This window comes from Genypterus blacodes, unplaced genomic scaffold (genome assembly GCF_046128005.1).
Source record: "Genypterus blacodes isolate CSIRO-AG114 ecotype Tasmania unplaced genomic scaffold, CSIRO-AGI_Gbla_v1 ptg000452l_1, whole genome shotgun sequence".
NCBI classification, from domain to species: Eukaryota; Metazoa; Chordata; class Actinopteri; order Ophidiiformes; family Ophidiidae; genus Genypterus; species Genypterus blacodes.
This window is the reverse complement of record NW_027467220.1, coordinates 7,501-27,500: the sequence shown is the minus strand read 5'-3', so window position 1 is coordinate 27,500 and position 20,000 is coordinate 7,501. Positions and strand designations below refer to the sequence as shown.

Here is a 20,000-nt window from a genome sequence, read left to right as displayed (position 1 = left end):
ACCCTCCATTTGATCCACTGAAGATAGAAGATAAATCAGCTATCACAAATCTTTTAACTACAGTTTGTACTTGAAAAGGACCAGGACTCGAGTCACAACCCGAGTCCTGGAGTCAAACCCCAAACCTCAATCAGCCCAGGTCCAGGTCAGATATAAAATCAGGTCAGCTCAATCAGGTCCTGAGTCCACATAGTGGCGTCAGGAGGCTCACCTGTGTGTCAGCAGAGACGTTGGCTGGGACTCTCTGCAGGTGGAGCTCGTTGCAGTCCACCGTTCTGGCCTGGTGGTAGACGGACTGCGGCGTGTACCAGGGCCGCGTCTCACACACACACTGCAGAGGACACAGCACAGCGCCGCCTACAGGAAACAGCACAGACTCTTCACCTTGGCTGGACACTGAGGACGTGAGGGACAGGAGCAGCAGGACCAGGACCTGGGTCACCATGGTGATCAGGGGGGGCAGAGAGGAGCGTGGAGAGATTGGGTTCTCAGAGATCTCAGGGGGGCGGAGTCTAGGGACAGAGACACAGAACAGGAAGTGAGTTTGTTGTTAAGGTGAAATCTCTGAATGAGTTTAACTGAAGCTGGAAGAGAAAAGCTAGAAGATGAGAAGATCATCAACATCTGAACTGTGTTTCCATGGATACCAACTGTATGTGACTGTGTACATCTGTGAATAAAGTCCTGACTGAATAAAACACACAGAGCATCCCAACGCTCCTCCTCAAAGGAAGAAAGGTGAAGAGGAGCTGATGAGGGATGAAGAGGAGCTGAGCACAACCTGTGTGTTACCATGGTTACATCATGGCAACATATCTGTTACATGGGACTTCCTGATTGTTTTGAGTCCATTCAGCAAAAAACTTGGATCACAGATGGTTTCGTGATGATGATGACGACGATGATGATGATGAGGCTGCTGCCTGTTTCTTCATCTCTCCTGTGTTTCAAAACTATTCTTCTTCTTCTCTGATGGTCTATGTTTACTGCTCAACAGCGCCCCTCCATATCAGAGGCGGTATTACAGTGACACAGACACACACACACACACACACACAGACACACACACACACACACACACACACACACACACACACACACACACACACACACACTTCTATTAACACAAGTTTAACAATGTAACAATGTCTCAAATTCATGTTGCAACATGAATTTGCTAGCCAGACAGCTAGCCTAATGCTAGACAATTAGTCTATCATCCTTGTGTGTGTGTGTGTGTGTGTGTGTGTGTGTCTGGGGTTGAGGCCTGGTGACAGATATGATCAAATCACAGCCTCTCTCTTCATCTCCCTCTGCAGCAGACAACAAATCTCAACACACACACACACACACACACACACACACACACAAACACTCCCAAGAGAGTTATTTCTGAGGAAGAGAGAAAAAAAATCATGCTCGCTATACCCCCCCCTCTCTCTCCCTCTCCCCCCCTCTCTCTCCCTCTCCCCCCCTCCCTCCCTCCCTCCCTCCCTCCCTCTCTCCCTCTCTCTCTCTCTCTCTCTCTCTCTCTCTCTCTCTCTCTCTCTCTCTCTCTCTCTCTCTCTCTCTCTCTCTCTCTCTCTCTCTCTCTCTCTCTCTCTCTCTCTCTCCCTCCCTCTCTCTCTCTCTCTCTCTCTCCTTAATGTGAGCAGACAGGCGTGTTGTTGGTTACTTCCACTAACACACACCCACACACACACCCACACACTCACACACTCACTCAGCGGAGCAGGAAATGGGGACACCTTGCCTCTGCTGCCATGGCAACCAGCCAGGATGTGACATAGGAAGATGGTAAGGTGGGTGCGCGGGCACTCAGTGTGGCGATGCTATTGGCTGGCAGACGTGTGGAGTTTAAGGAGACAGGCCAGGTCGAGCTCAAACTCCACGTGTGTGTGTGTGTGTGACAGGAGATCAATCATCATCCAGCCTGAGGGGGCCTGACTGACTGACTGACTGACTGACTGCGGACTGACTGACTGAACACAACAGCAGGATGATTAAGGCACTGTGAAATAAAGACAATAGCCCAGAATGGAGGGGACAGTAAGGGGATAGTTACTGTCCTTACCCCAGAGGAAGTCCCTCCCGTTACATGGACATATGAGTCCCCCCCACACACACACACACACACACACACACACACTGCTGCTGAACAGATGGAATATTGATGAAGTGACATGAATTATTTAAGGCGCTGCCTCGTTAAACGTCCTGCTGCAGACTCTGTGATTGGAGGAGAGGAGAGATGTTGGCTGATTAGCTCTGGACAAATTGACTGATGGGGACTGATGGATGGCACACACACACACACACACACACAAAGACACAGACACACACACTCCTTTAGGTGGGAGGAGACACATATATAGAACAAACCAAATTACACTGGTCATTAACACACTCCCTCACTCCCTCACTCACTCACTCCCTCCCTACCTCCCTCTCTCTCACTCCCCCCCCTCTCTTCTTGGCAGTCAGAACTAAACTATATGCTAATAATAAGTTGATGTAAGTTGATAATAATGAGTTTCTTTCCAAATGAAGATGTAGGAACGACACAAACATCAAACAGAGCCTGAGGGAGGGTGGAGCTCCACATGAGAGGAGGTCCAACATGGAGACACAGAGGAGCAGCATGGTCTACATGAGGGAGGAGCACATGAGGGAGGAGGACATGAGGGAGGAGGACATGAGGGAGGAGGACATGAGGGAGGAGGACATGAGGGAGGAGGACATGAGGGAGGAGCACATGAGGGAGGAGGACATGAGGGAGGAGGACATGAGGCAGGAGGACATGATGGAGGAGGACATGAGGGAGGAGGACATGAGGGAGGAGGACATGAGGGAGGAGCACATGAGGGAGGAGGACATGAGGGAGGAGGACATGAGGCAGGAGGACATGATGGAGGAGGACATGATGGAGGAGGACATGAGGGAGGAGGACATGAGGGAGGAGGACATGATGAGGAGGACATGATGAGGAGGACATGAGGGAGGAGGACATGAGGCAGGAGGACATGATGGAGGAGGACATGATGAGGAGGACATGAGGGAGGAGGACATGAGGCAGGAGGACATGATGGAGGAGGACATGATGAGGAGGACATGAGGGAGGAGGACATGAGGGAGGAGGACATGATGAGGAGGACATGAGGGAGGAGGACATGAGGGAAGAGAACAAATCATGGGCTGAATCAGTGTTACTATGGAAACTTTATGTATCTGCAGCTGGATTTGGACTCGACTGAACCCAGAGCTTCACTGACCCACTTTACTGAAAAGTTCCAGAAGAATTATTACATAAGAACCAAACTAATCCACTTTCTGTCAAACCCTAACTCTTCTCAAACGCCTCTCTCTCTCTCTCTCCCTCTGTCTCTCTCTCTCTCCCTCTGTCTCTCTCTCTCTCCCTCTGTCTCTCTCTCTCTCCCTCTGTCTCTCTCTCTCTCCCTCCCTCTCTCGCTGCCTCTCTCTCTCTCCCTCTCTCTCTCCCCCCTGTCTCTTTCTCTTTCTCTCCTCTCCTTCTCTCTCTGTCCGTCTCTCTCTATCTCCCTCTGCCTCTCTTTCTCTCTCTGTCTGTCTCTCTGCCTCTCTTTCTCTGTCTCCCTCTCTTTCTCTCTCTGTGTCTCTCTCGCTCTTCATCTCTGCGGTCCTCAGAGCATTCAGAGTGAAGAGAAAGAGAAGAGGAGAAGCTCAGTCAAGGCCGCCGCTTTGACTGCTTTCATTACATAAATGAACACACACACACACACACACACACACACACACACACACACACACACACACACACACACACACACACACACACTCTTGAATTGTCACAGGAGACTTTTAGTCAGTGTGATGCGTTGATGAAAGACCAGCAGACAACACAAAGTTTCCACATCATCATCATCATCATCATCATCACACCAAGCCCCGCCTCTCTCTGAGCGACTCACTGTGATTTAAGGAGAAACAAAGCTGTTCCAACCATTAATGTGTGAGTTTGTCCCACTTTATGATCAAACATTCTGCTGTATTCTTCATCAGATTAGGAGAAACACTTCCTTATAGTTGTGATGTAACGCTTGAGTGACTTATATTACAGATACGCCTGTAGTACGCCTGTAGTACGCCTGTAGTACGCCTGTAGTACGCCTGTAGTACGCCTGTAGTACGCCTGTTGCACGCCTGTAGTACTCCTGTAGTACTCCTGTAGTACGCCTGTTGTACGCCTGTTGTACGCCTGTAGTATATCTGTGTCAGTCTAACACAGCAGGGTCACAAACTCACTGGACAGAGGAATCCATGAACTCTCAAGTCTTTTATAACAGATTTCCTCATTATCCCTGATGTGAGCTCCCGTCTGCCACAGACAGGGTAGAAGTATCCCTGTGTTTTCACTCAGTGACAGCACCAGTGAGTATTCCTGTGCTGTTCACTTTGAGATGATGTATTAATGACATTTATATTAGTAAAGCCCGGCTGCACAGAGACGTCCCTGTACTCTGAAGCTGATGTGTGTCTCTGTCACTATCTCCTCTCCTGACTGCTCTCTTCATGCTCAGTGTCTCTGCAGTGTGAGTGTGTGTGTGTGTGTGTGTGTGTGTGAGTGTGCGTGAGTGTGTCAGTGTGGATGTGAAAGCCTGAGGACATTTTGGTGCTTTAGTATTCATGAAATTCCTTTAGTGAGCCTGTAATATTTATATATTTGTAAAACTGTCGGTGTTTGACATTCATGCAGCAGCGCGGTGACTTTACTGCGACCTGAAGGACTTCAGAGAACCTGAGCGGAACCACCCGGTACCGGCAGCACTGTGTGTGTTCATAGTGTTCTTTGTCTCGCGTGTGTGTGTGTGTGTGTCTGTCTGTCTGTCTGTGTGTGTGTGTGTGTGTGTGTGATGAGCAGCGCCCATGTTCATGTTCTCACCTTCGCTCCGCTGCTGCGCTCCAAGTCGCGGCGGGACAACGGAAGCCGGTGGAGTCCAGGTGAGTCAGTCGGTCGCTCCGCTGCGTTCTAGACCCGGTTTGTTATTCTGGTGAGAGCAAACTGAGTCCCGCCGCCGCTTTTATCCGCCGCATCTCCATCCCTCTCTCTCTCTCTCTCTCTCTCCTCCTCTCGGAGAAATGACATGTCCTCTAACAGGTCCTCAGCAGCTGACTCGGGGCAGCCAATAGACTCGATGGGCCACCGGCTGGAGCCAATCAGAGCTCGGATGCTGCACAGAGGAGGGGTGTGGAAAGTCTGCCATCATGACGTAATGCTCCAGATTCTCCAGATGACATTCGCTCGCTCGCTCGCGCGCACGCGCACGCACGCACGCACACACACACACTCACACACACACACACACACACACTCTCTCTGTCTCACGCATACACTAGCACGCATACACTTTGTGTGTGTGTGTGTGTGTGTGTATGTTCGGCTCTAGAATATTTATTTTTGCTAACATTGTTTACTTTAAGACAAATAGAAAGACAACATCTAATTTAAAATGATGTCATTATCATTTAAATCCATTTTGTGTTGGCGTGGAAACTAAGAGTTAAAGTGATTTTAGCTTCTCTTCAGGTCTGTAGGTCTCTAATGGACCCTGATGGATCCATGTCATAGGGGTCCATCATGGTCCACTAGAGACCTACAGACCTGAAGAGAAGAACAACATCTATGCGCACGCACACACGCACACACACACACACACACACAGAGTTCAGACATGTAATGTGAGACAGCAGATGATGACGTCACTGTGGTGGTCCAGGAGCTTCTGTCTGACTCACTGTACTGTCAGACTGGGGAAGATGAGGAAGATGTGACGGGAAAGTACTTACATGGCAGTGATGTAATGGTGATGACGACCATCAGGTTCTTGTCAGTGATGAGATGATGTCACCACGTTCCTTTATCAGGTTTCCTGCTGAAGTCGCTCAAACACATAGCAGTAAGAATATGAGAGCTGGTGCTGACTGATGAAGAGCCTGACATGTGAGGGGGCGGGGGCCAAAACAGGGCTGCCGTTGGTGAATAGTGTCTCAGAAGGCACACACACACACACACGTTGTGTTGTTTACAAGCTGAACAGTGAAAAACAATCCTGCTGTCTCTAAATTCCAGCTTAGCTTGGATTAACAGTGATAACTATTCATTCCCTTCAGGCGTGCGCACGTGTGTGTGTGTGTGTGTGTGTAACAGCTGGCAAACATTTTTGTACAGCTATTTTTGATTCACTTCGAATTTTTTTTATTGACACCAAAACTGTTCTAACAGAAGTGTGTGATGAAGATGAAACCTCACTGATGACATCATGGATCCTAATCAGGTCATCAATCAGCTGTTTGCTCCATCTGATCTCTGGTCCTGGATCTTTGGGTCAGTGAACTGTTTCTCCATGATTCAGACAGAAATCTGGTGACTCAGCAGAAATTACATGAAGCCTGATCAATACTAGGAGCGGGAGGACCGTTGCCATGACGATAACACACTCACACACACAGATCAATATGATGATCCTGGCGTTTCGATTTTTCCCGGAGAGGAAAATAATTGCTGAGTAACACGGACAGTAAAGTGCTGACGATGCGTTCAGGGTCAGAGGAATTTGGAGTTGTGACGTCTGTTTACAAACAAAACAACCAGTTCTACTGGTCTCAGAACTTATCAGTCAACACATGATGCTAACTGTGTACATCTGGGCTGATTCATTATGATCCCTGACCCTCCCTCTGGCGCCACCCTGTGGTGTATGCATTTAGTGGCCTCTCTTCTGTCCTCGTCCTCGTTTCCTTGTCTCCTCTCTCCTAACGCGATCTCCTGCTGCCAAACTCTTAAATTCATAAAAACCTGGACTGGTGACATGTGCTGATATGAACAGTGATTATAAAAACGTGAAGCTTCTACCTGCTGACTGATGAAGATGTGATGTGTCACCTTCTTACCTTCTCTCCTTCACATCTACCTTTACTCTCCTCCTCCTTCATCACCATATGTGAGGCTGGACGTCCTGCTGAGTGTGAGCCTTTGTGCTTCCTTAATGAGCTCTCACACACACACACACACACACACACAGAGTAAACAGTGTCATGGAGTCCTTTCACCGTACGGATCAGACGGTACAGAACAAAATAGTTTTATTAGTTCCTCCCTGTGCGCTTGAGCTCCAGTTTGTTGTAGAAAACAAGAGGAAGAATCTGAACATTTACACAAACCAGAGTAAAGTGGTGTCCATAAAAATAGTTTTGTCTCTTTTTCCACTACGGACATGAACGATTCTGAACATCTCAGAAAAATAAAGGCGGCCCCGCCCCTTTACATCAATAAACCCCCGGCCAGCCAATCGCAGCCAGGGAGGGGCGGAGCCACGAGCACTCTGACATGTCATCAGAAACACTCCCAGCCATTGGTCAGGTCTGAGATGATTGACAATTCTCACAGACGTATAGGGAATATAGAGATTTAAGTTTATACTATATATATATAAATGTTTATCTATGTACAGAACAACTTAGTGCAGGAGCAGAGAGGACGCACAATGTCTTTACTTAAAAAAGAAACGCTTTCCTCAGGAAACAAGATCATTTCCTCCACCTTACGTCTTCATAGATCCAGACTGGATAGATCCTTCAGCCTCAGCCTGCCTACAGGCTGAGGCTGAGGCTGCAGGATGTGTGGGAAAGAGAAGAATGATCTGGTTGCCCCTGGAAACCTGAAATAATGACATCGTTGGCCCTCTCTCAGCCTCCTTAGCATAGAAAAGCCTGTTTACAATTAGAAGGTAGCTCTTATAGGTCTGGACGGTCTCATAGGGCTCAGCTTTGATTCCAGCCCCAGAAACATACCAATGATGCTGCAACAACAACAACACATGAAGCTTGGGTCGCTCCAGAACCTCCTGTCTGTCCACAGCCTCCTAAACTGAACATCTCTGCTCCTGATGTATTCCTGCATGTCCACCAGGGGGTGTTGGATTGGATTGCCTGAGAGGAAGGCCTTCTTCAGGGTAAGGACAGTAAACTACCCCCCTTCCTCTTCTCATCTGATCAGGTGGTAGCAGACAGAAGGTTCCGGCTCAAACAGGCATTCCCCAGGTGTGAGAGGACGTTTAGCTGTGGGATCAGAAGTGAAGTCCATCCTCATAATATCATGTATGATCATTATCTTCACAAGGAAAGTTCAAATTATGAAAATCAAACTTGCATATTTAAAAAAATAACAAGAGGCATTTTCTCATATCTAAATAATTATCTTAAAATACTTCTTCTCCTTCTCCCAGCCTTATTTTGAAGGGCGGTCCTAAGTGTGTTTGGGCTCAGCTTGTGTTCAGGCTGACAGACTCACACCAAAGCCTCCACCTGCTCCTGAACGCCACCTCAGCTGCTGGTGAATGAAGACAGAAACACTTACAGTACCCAGAATGCAACGGTGCAAAGCTAACAGAGAGAGCACATTGTTCAGGGTTCAGAAACAAACAAAGGTGTTTTGCTGGTGAGAGAAGTGAAGCCTCGGTCCAGAGCAGGAAGCTGAGCCCACAGGTCAGAGTTCATGGCTTAAGAGTACGATCCGTCATCACACATGCGCTCAAAGATGCATATAGTGGATATTCAAGAAGAATGAAGAGGGTTTGTCCTTCAGTCACTTCAGCTCTACAGCTTTAAGGCGTGGCACATCTGGATATAAAAATAGAGTCATGCTGTAAAGGAGAGAACAGTCGGGACGCGACGGTGCTGCCTTCACTGCACCGCTCAGGCTGGGAAATCACACAACCGGGAGCCGACCAGACGCTGAATACACACTGGATATGGATCCCACAGGTCCCAGGAGCTCCAGGGGCGTTTAAGAGGTTTCACTCAATTGTACTTTTGATTGGAATGTGGGACATCAACAAGATCAACAAGGTCAATAAGGTCTCTGTCTGTTACACATGTTTATGTTTTCAGACGTGACCATGTTAGGGCACAGGGCTGGGACAGTAAAGATGTTGATCAGCTCTGATCAGCTCCCGTGAGTCTAACTGTGTGTGTGTGTGTGTGTGTGTGTGTGTGTGTGTGTGTGTGTGTGTGTGTGTGTGTGTGTGTGTGTGTGTGTGTGTGTGTGTGTGTGTGTGTGTGTGTGTGTGTGTGTGTGTGTGTGTGTGTGTGTGTGTGTGTGTGTGTGTAACAGCACTTAAACTTTATAAACGGAGCCCAGCAGCCTCCAGGTTACACACACACACACACACACACACACTCAGACAGACTGAAGCATGTACATATGAAACACTGACAGCATCATCAGGAGGCTTAAGGAGGAGGAGGAGCTCCATCTGCTCCGCATAGCAACCACCACAGCAACAAGGGCAACAACAGCAACAGCAACCACCTCAGGGTTAACAACAGTCGGGTCAGCGTGGCAATCACAGATCTGCGTTAGCATAGAACAACAACAACAACAACAACAACAACAGCAACAACAGTCTGCATCAGAACACCGTGTGATTCACAGCAGTGTCACTCTGCTGCTCAGGGTTCAGGCTGGGCTGGGAGACCACAGCGGTGGTTTGTGGGGAGGAGGGGCTTAGTTCAGGGGGCGTAGCAGTTTAGTGTGATGGCAGAAACCATATGGCTGTGACATGAGGGTATAGATCTATACGTGATAGATCAGGAGTCTGTGGATGATGATGTCATCTGAAGGGAGAACGGTCTGCAGGTAAACATGGACTGGCTGAGTCCTCACAGGTGGAACACACACACACACACACACACACACACACACACACACACACACACACACACACACACACACACACACACACACACACACACACACACACACACACACACACACACACACACACACACACACACACACACACACACACAGTAAACTGAACCTTTGATGCAAGGTTGACGTATAGAATCACAGACTTGTAAGATCAAGCACGTTGGCTCCTCCCCCTCCTGGCAGCTTCCTGTTTCACCTCCCAGCTCGTTCAGGTCTGAACTTTTCATTGCAGAGTTGAGACGAGGTGACTGCAGCTTTGATGAATGTCCAAGGGGAGGTTGGTTGATTGATTGATTGATGGATAGGAGTCACCTGACAACATGTGGCATGAGTGCAGGCAGGATTATTAACCCTTTAATGAGCCCAGCAGGAACAACGTCAGCGTGTTCTCAATAAAACTCTTCTGTTCTTCTTCTGTCTCCTCCGCTTCTTTGTCTCATTTATAAAATAAACACCATAGAGATATTCTGTATAGAAACAACTTGGCATGTGTAGAAACATGGACATTAAAAACCTCCCACCATGCACGAGGCGGAAAAACTGAGCGGTTGCGGCTCAGGCGAGTCGCAGTCCCCTCGTCTGATTGGTCGTTTGAACTGACGTGGAGGGCGACGATCCGATAACTAACCCACGCAGCACGGGTGAAAGGAGCGACCTCTGTGCGGCCAATCGGCACGCAGGAGAAGCACTTTGATGGTCGAGCACGCTGCTCCACGGCGAGGAACTTACAAAACCTTCAGTCGGGTTTCTAAGGGGTTAAAAGGAAACCCGGCCAACGTGTCAGAGTCAAAGGAGAGTCCGGGCTACCCATGATGCAACACTCAACAGCTGGGCGTCAGAGTCTAAACAATCACAGAGAAATCTCCAGAGGAAGATGCACTAAGAACAGGAAACAGAAATAAATAACATAAACAAACACAAACACCCAGAGGATCCAGAGCGTCCAGAGGAATGGCTCTCTGTTACCATGGTTTCCTCAGAGGCCAGTCTGCAGGTCCAGACCCAGACGTTCTTAAAGGTTCTGCTTCACTCCAGGGGGCGGAGCTTTAGTCACCTTCACACTTTGGACTCAAAGGTGAACATTTGGTTTCAGAGTCAAAATGAAAGAAGTTGATTATTGAAAAGAAAAATCTTTCAATAACACAATAATGTACTGAGTGAGTGTCAGACTTCCTTCCTCTTGGTCCCACAGACAGCAGAGATGAAGATGAGGCTCCACAGCCTTCTTGTCTTCTTCCCTTGGCGTTTGACGTCGCGTACCAGAGGCAGCTTCATCTAAACTCCTGCATGGCGACTCCACAGTCAGAGTAAAGGTGGAGCAGGAGGTGAAGCCCAGGTGTGGACCTGAAACACTCAAACCTGATGGAAGGAGAAGGAGCTGCAGCCTCCAATGTTTGGAGGGCGACTCTCCTCCCTTGCTGCTCTTACGTCTCTCCTTCCTGGTTGAACCGTGCGATCAGATGCTCCTCTTACCTCTCAGCAGACAGCACTGCCTGTAAACCATGTGCTGCTTCAGAGTCACACTTCCCCCTCTGAAGCTCCAGCAGTGTGAGGAGACTTTGGGCCGTTGCCCAGCGTGAAGCTCTGCAGGGCAGCAGGGAGCTCAGGGCTTCTGGGGCCCTGGAGAGAGAACGACCGGGGTGGAGAGGCCGTCCACGCTCAGCGCCGGGATGTGGATCTGATTACTGCCATTGGTGGGGAACTGGAGAGGCACAAAGAGAAGAACAGGACACTTCACCATGAGTGTGTGTGTGTGTGTGTGTGTGTGTGTGTGTGTGTGTGTGTGTGAGTGAGTGAGTGAGTGAGTGAGTGAGTGTGTGTGTGTGAGTGAGTGAGTGAGTGAGTGAGTGAGAGTGTGAGTGTGAAGCAGACAGCAGCCTGTCTGACAGAGGCAGTTTGTTGTTGTAGTGTAATGTGAGGCCAGTAGGGGGCGGTGGCTCTGCATGTCTGCCATCAGACCACATCAAACTAAAGACCACAACTAAACTCTAAACCAGGAAGGAAAGAAAAAGAAATGATCACAAAATAAGGATCAAGGAACAGACAGACGGACAAGAGCAAAGAATATGAAGACACGTCCATGATGAGCACACATAAAAGTGTGTGTGTGTGTGAATGTGAGGGCAGATGGTGACAGAATCTGAGCCAGAGAACTGCAGAGATACAACTCTGTGTGTGTGTGTGTGTGTGTGTGTGTGTGTGTGTGTGTGTGTGTGTGTGTGTGTGTGTGTGTGTGTGTGTGTGTGTGTGTGTGTGTGTGTGTGTGTGTGTGTGTGTGTGTGTGTGTGTGTGTGTGTGTGTGTGTGTGTGTGTGGACCTGGATCAGGCACCGATACATGCAGTGCACAGCGTGTGTGTGTGTGTGCATGCAGAAGCTGGTAGCTTGACCTTAAATGGACCCAGAATGCACAGAGGTCATAAACAAAAGAAAAACACAAAGCTGTTTGATGCAGACTATGTAGCATACAGTCAGTCAGTCAGTCAGTCAGTCAGTCAGTGTCTGTGCGTGTGCGTGTGTTACCTGGAAGGAGAGCTTGGCTGGAGAGCGAGGAGCGATGGGGCTGAGAGTGCTCCAGAAATGAATGGTGGAGGGAAGAGGACTGGGAGTCAACAAGACAGGAGTCTAAGGAGAGACACAGGGAACCATCAATACACACACACACACACACACACACACACACACACACACACACACACAGTACCAGAGCGTGGGAGGTGATGACGGTCGGGGTGAGTGTGTTGGTTGCTGATCCAGGAGCCAGTAAGCTGTTAACGGCTGCATTCACCTGCAGAACACACACACACACACACACACACACACATCACATGATCAATACAACTTCATTTACATAAACTTGGTTTCCACTGCTGTGCTCTAAGGCGTTGCATGTGTGTGCGTGTGTGTGTGTGTGTGTAGGTGTGAGTGTGTGTAGGTGAGTTGTACCTTATCCAGGGAGAGGCCGGGGGGCAGCGAGGGAGAGGAGGGGAGCTCCAGGCCCCGAGGCTTCTTAGCTTTAGGAGGAGCAGAGTCTGAGGCAGAGGTCACCACTGGGGTCAACCCTGAGGACGAGGTCACGGGAGGAACATCTGAGACAGAGACAGAAAGTGTGTGTGTAACACATCTGACCCTAACCAGGACCTTTGGACCTGGACTTCCTCTTCAGGTGTGTTTGTACCTGTTAGCGTGACCTCCCCTACAGGCTGTTGACCTCTGACCTCATGCTCCATGCAGGCAGGGGGCGGGCTCTCCACGATGGTGAGGGGGGGCTCGGGCTCCCCGGAGCCACAGACCGGCAGCTGGGTTGCCTGGAAAACAGAGACCAGTCATCAGTCTGAGCACGCACACACACACACACACACACACACACACACACACACACACACACACACACACACACACACACACACACACACACACACACACACACACACACACACACACACACACACACACACACACACACACACACACACACACACACACACACACACACACACACACACACACACACACACACACACACCTCCTCTTCCTGTTTCTCCTCCATGGACACCATCTGCAGCAGCTCCTCCTCTGACAGCAGGTTCTCTTCCTTGATCACAATTGGAGGAGGCGGGGCTGCTGGAGGTGGAACAGAGGGAGGAGCCACAGAGGGAGGAGGCGTGGCCACGGAGGCCTGCTGCTGGGGGGGAGGCGGGTTGATGATGACAAAGACGGGGGGAGGATGGGCCGGCTGAGGAGGGTGAAGAGCAGCGTGGGGGAGAGGAGGGAAGATGGCAGGGTGGGTGATTCCCCCACAGTCGTCCTGCTGAAGACCCGAGGGGACCAACGAGACCTGAGGGGGCGGGACGGGAGCCACCGCCCCCCCAACAGGACCCAGGGGGATGAGGGAGGTGAGGGACGGCTCCCCAACACTGGTCAGGTAAATGTGAGGAGGGTCGGCAGGAGGATTCTGGGAAGGAATCAGAGATGATCACAATCAGTAAGTCTCTCAGTCTGTCTCTCAGTCTGTCTCTCAGTCTGTCTCTCAGTCTGTCTCCAGGTCAGTCAGTCTCTCTCTCGTCTGTCCCCTGGATACTGACCTGTGATTGGTTGGAGGTGCTGGTTGGTATCTGTGGGCTGAGTGCAGGTGTGGGACACGGTGAGGGCTGAGTGACGATCACCTGTAGAGCAGAGTCCACAGCGCCACCTAAAGGAGAGGACTTACACTCCAGCACACACACCTGTGGAGGAGAGGAGGAGAAGGAGTGAGTATGGAGCTGACTCTGTGAAGGACAAACATCCAGAACTGATCACTGTACTGATTATTGACTATTAGACAGAGAGAGAGAGAGAGAGACAGAGAGACAGAGACACAGAGACACAGAGACAGAGACAGAGAGACACAGAGACAGAGACACAGAGACAGAGAGACAGAGAGAGAGAGACAGAGAGAGAGAGAGACAGAGACAGAGACAGAGACAGAGAGAGAGCATTCAAGCCACTATGGGACGTTTTCAAGGTCAGGTGGTTTATAAAAGGTCAAATGTAGTTTTTGGTTGTTACGGCAACTTGGAGAACAATGTTGGCCTTGGCAGCAGATTGTGTTGTTGTGTTGGTTTGTGTGTTTACAGCTGTAGTGAATGACAAACAGGAACTCCACCTCTCTGGCTGTGCGGTCTCCTTTGGGGGCGGAGTCTTGGGTCAGCAGCAGCTCTGCCTTGACGGGCCGAGGGTTGGGCGCCGCCTGCAGGGACTGGATGGTGAAGGTGGAGTAGAGGCCAGACTTCATGTAGTCGTTCCGGGAGCTTTTCTGGGCGATGCTTGGGGACATGCGCTGTCAATCAATCAATTGTCCAGTCAGTCAATTAATATGCATTTTATAATTCACTAAATATTCTGTTTAAACCAAAACACCTCCACACATCCGGTGTTCAAGGTGACAGTACCTGGGGTAAGCTCTTTGATGGACAGGTGGAGGCCACACCCCCCAGACCTTTGCATTGGCTGTTGGGGTCGGAGCTGTCCCGCCCCTCCTCCCCGGGTCGGACCCCCTCAGGGGAGGGGTCAGGGTGGCTGACGAACTTGTAAACAAACTTCTGACCGCTCACTTTCTTTATGATGTTCTGAGTGAAGACAGTTTGGAATATTAGACACACACACACACACACACACACACACACACACACACACACACACACACACACACACACACACACACACAGTACCTTATCATAGTAGTAGCGCAGTGCTCTGCTCAGCTTGTCGTAGTTCATGTTGTGTTTGTTCTTGCGGAGCCCCCACAGTCTGGCCACCTCCTCAGCGTCCAGCAGCTTGAACTCGCCATCCTCACCCGTCCAGGAGATGAGGTGGCGCTGCCGCTGGTCCTCAAGCAGGTGGAGCAAGAACTGCCACAGCGTGATGGATGGATCCATGGCTGAGGAGCACACACACACACACACACACACGGACAGACGTTATCGTCTTCTGTCGGAGCAACAGTCAAGCTCCATTGTCACACAAAGTACACCTGCATGTTTCAGCCTGAGACAGTAGAAGCTTTGAGATGTTGGGACTGGGCAGAGACGCAGTGACTCGTTGCCAGGACAACCCTGCAGGACACGCCCCCGCGTGAAGCCAAGGAGGCCGCCAATCAAAGTCCCAAGAAACTCACAACTCAACTTGTACACTCATTAACAGGGAGGCGGAGGAGTGTGTGGCGTTCACATCCACAGCCTCTGTGTGTGACGACATCAGTTTGTTAGTCACAACACAAACACAACCTGAGGGAGACTTGAGAGGCTTCACTCTGTTTACTGAGGAGGCTGATAAACAAGGTAGTGTGTAGAGTCAAAGCGCGCGCACACACACACACACACACACACACACACACACACACACACACACACACACACACACACACACACACACACACACACACACACACACACACACACACACACACACACACACACACACACACACACACACAACTTAAAACAAAACCCTGAGCCTCATTTAGGCAGCAGAGGTCAGGATATAAAGGATATAAAGGATGAAAGGGAGCAGAGCGACGGCAGTCAGGCATGCAAATGAGCCTCATTACCATTGGCCGACCTATTACGCAACTGACCTATCAAACACCCTGGAAACCATCGCCATGGTGAGGGACCTTTCATCAATGGTAACTAGGGGAAAGGGATGATGGGCGAGTGAGGCAGATAAGTGTGTGTGTGTGTGTGTGTGTGTGTGTGTGTGTGTGTGTGTGTGTGTGTGTGTGTGTGGTAGACGAGCTGCTCAACAACAAGTGTCTCTGCACTCACACATTTAAAATGTAACAAGGTTTGATAAATACGGTTTATAATAAACTTTCATGAGGAGTTTTGAAACGATTGAACTAAATAAAATCAACTTAAGCTTTCAAAACCTGACATGATGAGATATTATTATATACGTTAAGGAAGCAAGAAAAGTATACAGTATAGAGATGAGACTGATGATCATAGATATGAAGTGAGCAGGATGAAGGTGTGTGTGTGTGTGTGTGTGTGTGTTGAAGGACATGAGGTGGACCAGGTACAGACAGTGTTTGTTTCTATGGCGATCTGTATGTTGACCACGTGCCGGTGTAAGCAGGGCATGAGGACACATCCAGGACTCCTTATGTCCTCTCCTCTCCTCTGCTCAGCCGGGGACACTTGGCCACATTCTGACTTCAGTCCGGACCAAAGTGATGCCTGGACCAACCGAAGGAAGGAGGTGATGCATTGTGGGTATTGTAAAGAGGAGATGTAGAGTGGTCTAGCAGCCAAAGTGAGGCAGGGGTGCAGCTGGGATGAGGAAGACATGCAGGCTGACGAGGAGATGAAGTGGAGATTAAAACAGTCGGTCAAAGAAGGAGCCGGACCTTACTGTGACCTTACTGTGACCTTACAGGAGCCGTAATGTCCTCAAACCTGACCTAGTGTGACCTTTAGTCCTGTGACTTTGGAAACATGGAAATGACCTTAGAGACTGGTATCATGACCTCTGTCACTAAAACAGGGTGACCTTGATGACTCAGACACTCAGTGACCTCAGTGACCTTTATCTTGGGTTAGTCATCATGAAGCTTTGGCCACTCAGGCAGGACTCTAACCCGTGGACTGGACTCTGACTCGTGGGCTGGACTCTGACTCGTGGGCTGGACTCTGACTCGTGGGCTGGACTCTGACTCGTGGGCTGGACTCTGACTCGTGGGCTGGACTCTGACTGGCCTGGAGCCTGGTTGCTGAGGCTGATTGGACCTTTGTTGGTTCTCAGGTGAGGAAATATCAAACTGAAATATGCAAATAAAATCATTTGATGAGATTCATATAAATGAGGTCAAACCAATACTTCTGCTCTGCTGCTTCAGCCTGTGACCTCTGTGACCTCTCCAGACGTGTTGACGCCATATGAGGCTCTGTGCTGCTCATGAGGACAACAGGATGCTCAGGGGAAAGTGGAGAGACCGGTTTGATGCAAACAGACTTTACTTCCTTCTTGGCCACAGGCAGCACACACAGAGATGAAGCTCAGAACACACACACACACACACACACACACACACACACACACACACACACACACACACACACACACACACACACACACACACACACACACACACACACACACACACACACACAGGGGCTGCTTTGCATCTTCCTGTTCCTGATGCAAAACTAGGGTCTGGAGACAAACGCACACTCACACACTCTAAATACTATGACCACTGACCCCGTCCTCCCCTGGGTGCTCGCTGTCCTTCAGCCTGTCAATCACCTGCCACACACCAGGTGACAGAGGAGTGTGAGGTCACTTCACTCCATGTGTCTCAGTCCTGCACCACATTGATAATGAGCTGCAGATCTTTGATCTATCTTTGATCTCTGCTCTCTACACTCATCAGTGTCAACATTACCATGACAACGAGTGACGATAACATCACCTGAGACGATCTTGACGATCAGAAGACGGTGACGTCCCCAAAGCCTGACCCAAAACAAGTTTCATGCAAATATGATTAAAAAAAACATGTTGTTACCATGGTGACAGACAAACAAACGCCAGGTGATTACAACACACACTCCTGCTGACACACAGCATGGGGCAACAAACTACACCACAAATGACCCGAGACCAGAAACAGGGACCCTGCATGGGCTCCAATGGGAGAACAACAACCTGTGATGATGATGATGTAGGATCAGGCTTCAATGCCCAATACACAGAGAGAGAGAGAGAGAGAGAGAGAGAGACAAAGAGAGAGACAGAGAGATGTACAGTGAGCTGCAGGCCTCAGCTGTGATAGATTCTTCTTTCACATCCACACACCTGTTGCAACACCGCTGCTGCATATCCACACACACACACACACACACACACACACGTAAACACAGCGTCATCATCTTCATCCTCTCACCGTTTATCAGCGGGTTGGACTCCATCATCAGGCCGTCGTGTCTCTCTGCTCTGCTGTCAGATCTCCATGCCGCCGTGTGTGTGTGTGTGTAAGTGTGTTTTTGTGTGTTTCCTCCGGAGGGTCTTCTCGGGTTGTCAGGGGCTGCAGCAGGCGAGCAGCGGCGCCTTCAGCAGCTTCTCTCCGGTGTTACGTAAGTGCGCGGAGCCGCAGCAGGGCTCTGCTGCCTCCATGCTAACAGACAACACCGAGGAGGACAGACCGGAAGTCTACCGCACACCGCTGAAGTCAAGTCATGTCAAGTCAAGTCTGTTTGGTCTCACAGGAACATGAACTCACCCTTACGAGCAACAACAGCCGCGACGCCTCAGTGCTTCAGCTGTACAATAACATGAGTGTTGAACAGAGGCAGAAACACATGTCGGCCATGAAGCTGAGTTCTTATGTTTCCCTCCATCTCATCCCGGTGCTGCTGTGCTAACTGGGTGCTAACGCTGCTAAGCTAGCTGCTCGTCTCATGACCTCCGGTTAGCCGCAGAGACGCACCGGAGCCTCGGCCAGCCTGTTAGCCTCAGCGAGCCTGTTAGCCTCAGTAAACCTGTTAGCCTCAGTCGATGTGTTAGCCTCAGTTGGAGTGAGCAGCTCGCCCAGCCTGGCGGCGCTGACAGCCCCCCGCCTTCCGCTGCGTGTCAGCCCCCAAACAGCGCTGGCGGACTGCGGGCAGAGTTCACCGGAGTCCCGGTACGCGTAGAAAAGTAACGCGTAAACGCTCCGGTGGCCTTTAATAGAAGCTGGACTCCATTAGACTCGGTTCGGTCCAGGTTCCGAACAGGTTCGGTCCCTTAGTTTAGTTCCTCCGGTTTCTTCCTGTTTAGAAAGGACGCCTCTTCAGACTTTAAACAGAGCAAAGTTACCGCCATTTTAACTACTGCGTGTCCGCCTTTAGCTTTCAAAGTAAAACGTGTATTGCAGCTTCGAGTTCAAGTTCAGGTTGCGAAAAAAGTCAGAGTATGAGTTTTTGTCATAATGTTGCCATTTTATAATTTTGTCATTTGGAAAATTTAAAATTTAAAAATATAGATAATATTAATAATAATAATAATAATAACAATAATAATAACAATAAAATCATCATCATAACCTTAACTTAGTATTTGTATACTGAGCTTCGTGGTCTTGTATACTATTTCGAAGGAATGACTTCAAATCACATGGACATTATATCAATACAAATACAATCTAATGTTAAAATACCTCACGTACTCAAGTTAGAGTGAACATGAACATCTACCTTTATGAGCACATTGATACTTTTATTTTGAAGGCATGAAACATAATATCCGGTATCGTTCAGTTTTCCCTGACAACTGAAGTTGCTGCGGCAGCCAAGGTTGAAGATCTGAGGCTTGCGCTCCTTACGCCTGTTGATCGAACTCAACAACCGCTGCCCATGAGCTCTGGAGCTCTGGAGCTCTGGAGCAAGGCATCAAACCAACAACTGATGCTGAGCAGCACTGTTTGTCTCCAGATGATGACCCCTTTAACTTCCTCTAGGGAAGTTAAAGGGGTTCATCATCTGGATGAACTTTGCATTAATAGCTCACAGCAGTCTCTCAGGTCCTCACTGACCTTTGCTGTGATTGATCAATCATGCTACATGTTCAGTTTCTGCTGTGTTGTAAAGTTTCACAGGAATCATCAAATGAAGTCCTTGAGGTTCTTCATGTTGTGACTCAGTCAGCGTCACGTTCTTTCTCAACACACCAAAATTCATCCAGGAAGCCAAACACTTGAGTGTGTGAGTGTTCCTGCTGAGAGACTATTTAAAG

General features: G+C 49.4%; 2 protein-coding genes across 4 annotated transcripts in view; both read right to left on the bottom strand.

Moving 5' to 3' along the window:
• Positions 1 to 6,043, bottom strand: part of LOC142990065 (leucine-rich repeat neuronal protein 1) — a 12,056-nt gene extending 6,013 nt beyond the window's left edge. The window contains exons 1-3 of the mRNA XM_076139792.1: positions 5,824 to 6,043; positions 4,919 to 5,207; positions 212 to 512 (exon numbers count right to left, since the gene is read on the bottom strand). Of these exons, the coding sequence (XP_075995907.1) occupies positions 212 to 445 (234 nt within the window). The 5' untranslated portion in view covers positions 446 to 512; positions 4,919 to 5,207; positions 5,824 to 6,043. The remainder of the gene's footprint in view (positions 1 to 211; positions 513 to 4,918; positions 5,208 to 5,823) is intronic.
• Positions 6,044 to 6,054: 11 nt separating this feature from the next.
• On the bottom strand, positions 6,055 to 19,086 carry elk1 (ETS transcription factor ELK1). Of its 3 annotated transcripts, none has more exons than XR_012960737.1 (12): positions 18,175 to 19,086; positions 14,957 to 15,165; positions 14,678 to 14,854; positions 14,392 to 14,565; positions 13,832 to 13,972; positions 13,273 to 13,701; positions 12,925 to 13,054; positions 12,693 to 12,835; positions 12,451 to 12,534; positions 12,270 to 12,371; positions 10,715 to 11,450; positions 6,055 to 10,627 (listed from the first exon to the last, which is right to left on the bottom strand). XR_012960737.1 is itself a non-coding variant. In XM_076139788.1 (12 exons), exons 3-12 carry the CDS (start codon positions 15,161 to 15,163, stop codon positions 11,352 to 11,354), a joined length of 1,686 nt encoding a protein of 561 aa, XP_075995903.1. In that variant the 5' UTR covers positions 15,164 to 15,165; positions 16,813 to 17,046; positions 18,175 to 19,086; the 3' UTR covers positions 6,056 to 11,351. The 3 variants fall into 3 exon arrangements, 2 of the variants coding, with proteins under 2 accessions (XP_075995903.1, XP_075995902.1); XM_076139788.1 differs by adding an exon at positions 16,813 to 17,046 and having other exon boundaries at positions 6,056 to 11,450; XM_076139787.1 differs by having other exon boundaries at positions 6,056 to 11,450.
• Between the last annotated feature and the right edge of the window lie 914 nt (positions 19,087 to 20,000).

Excerpts from the sequence above, each read along its gene's own strand:
- elk1 (XM_076139787.1), bottom strand. The coding sequence starts at position 18,202 with ATGATGGAGTCCAACCCGCTGATAAACG. Across the intron at positions 14,855-14,956 it reads TGCGCTACTACTATGATAAG|AACATCATAAAGAAAGTGAG; the intron begins GTACTGTGTGTG and ends GTCTTCACTCAG. Across the intron at positions 13,702-13,831 it reads GCACCTCCAACCAATCACAG|AATCCTCCTGCCGACCCTCC; the intron begins GTCAGTATCCAG and ends ATTCCTTCCCAG.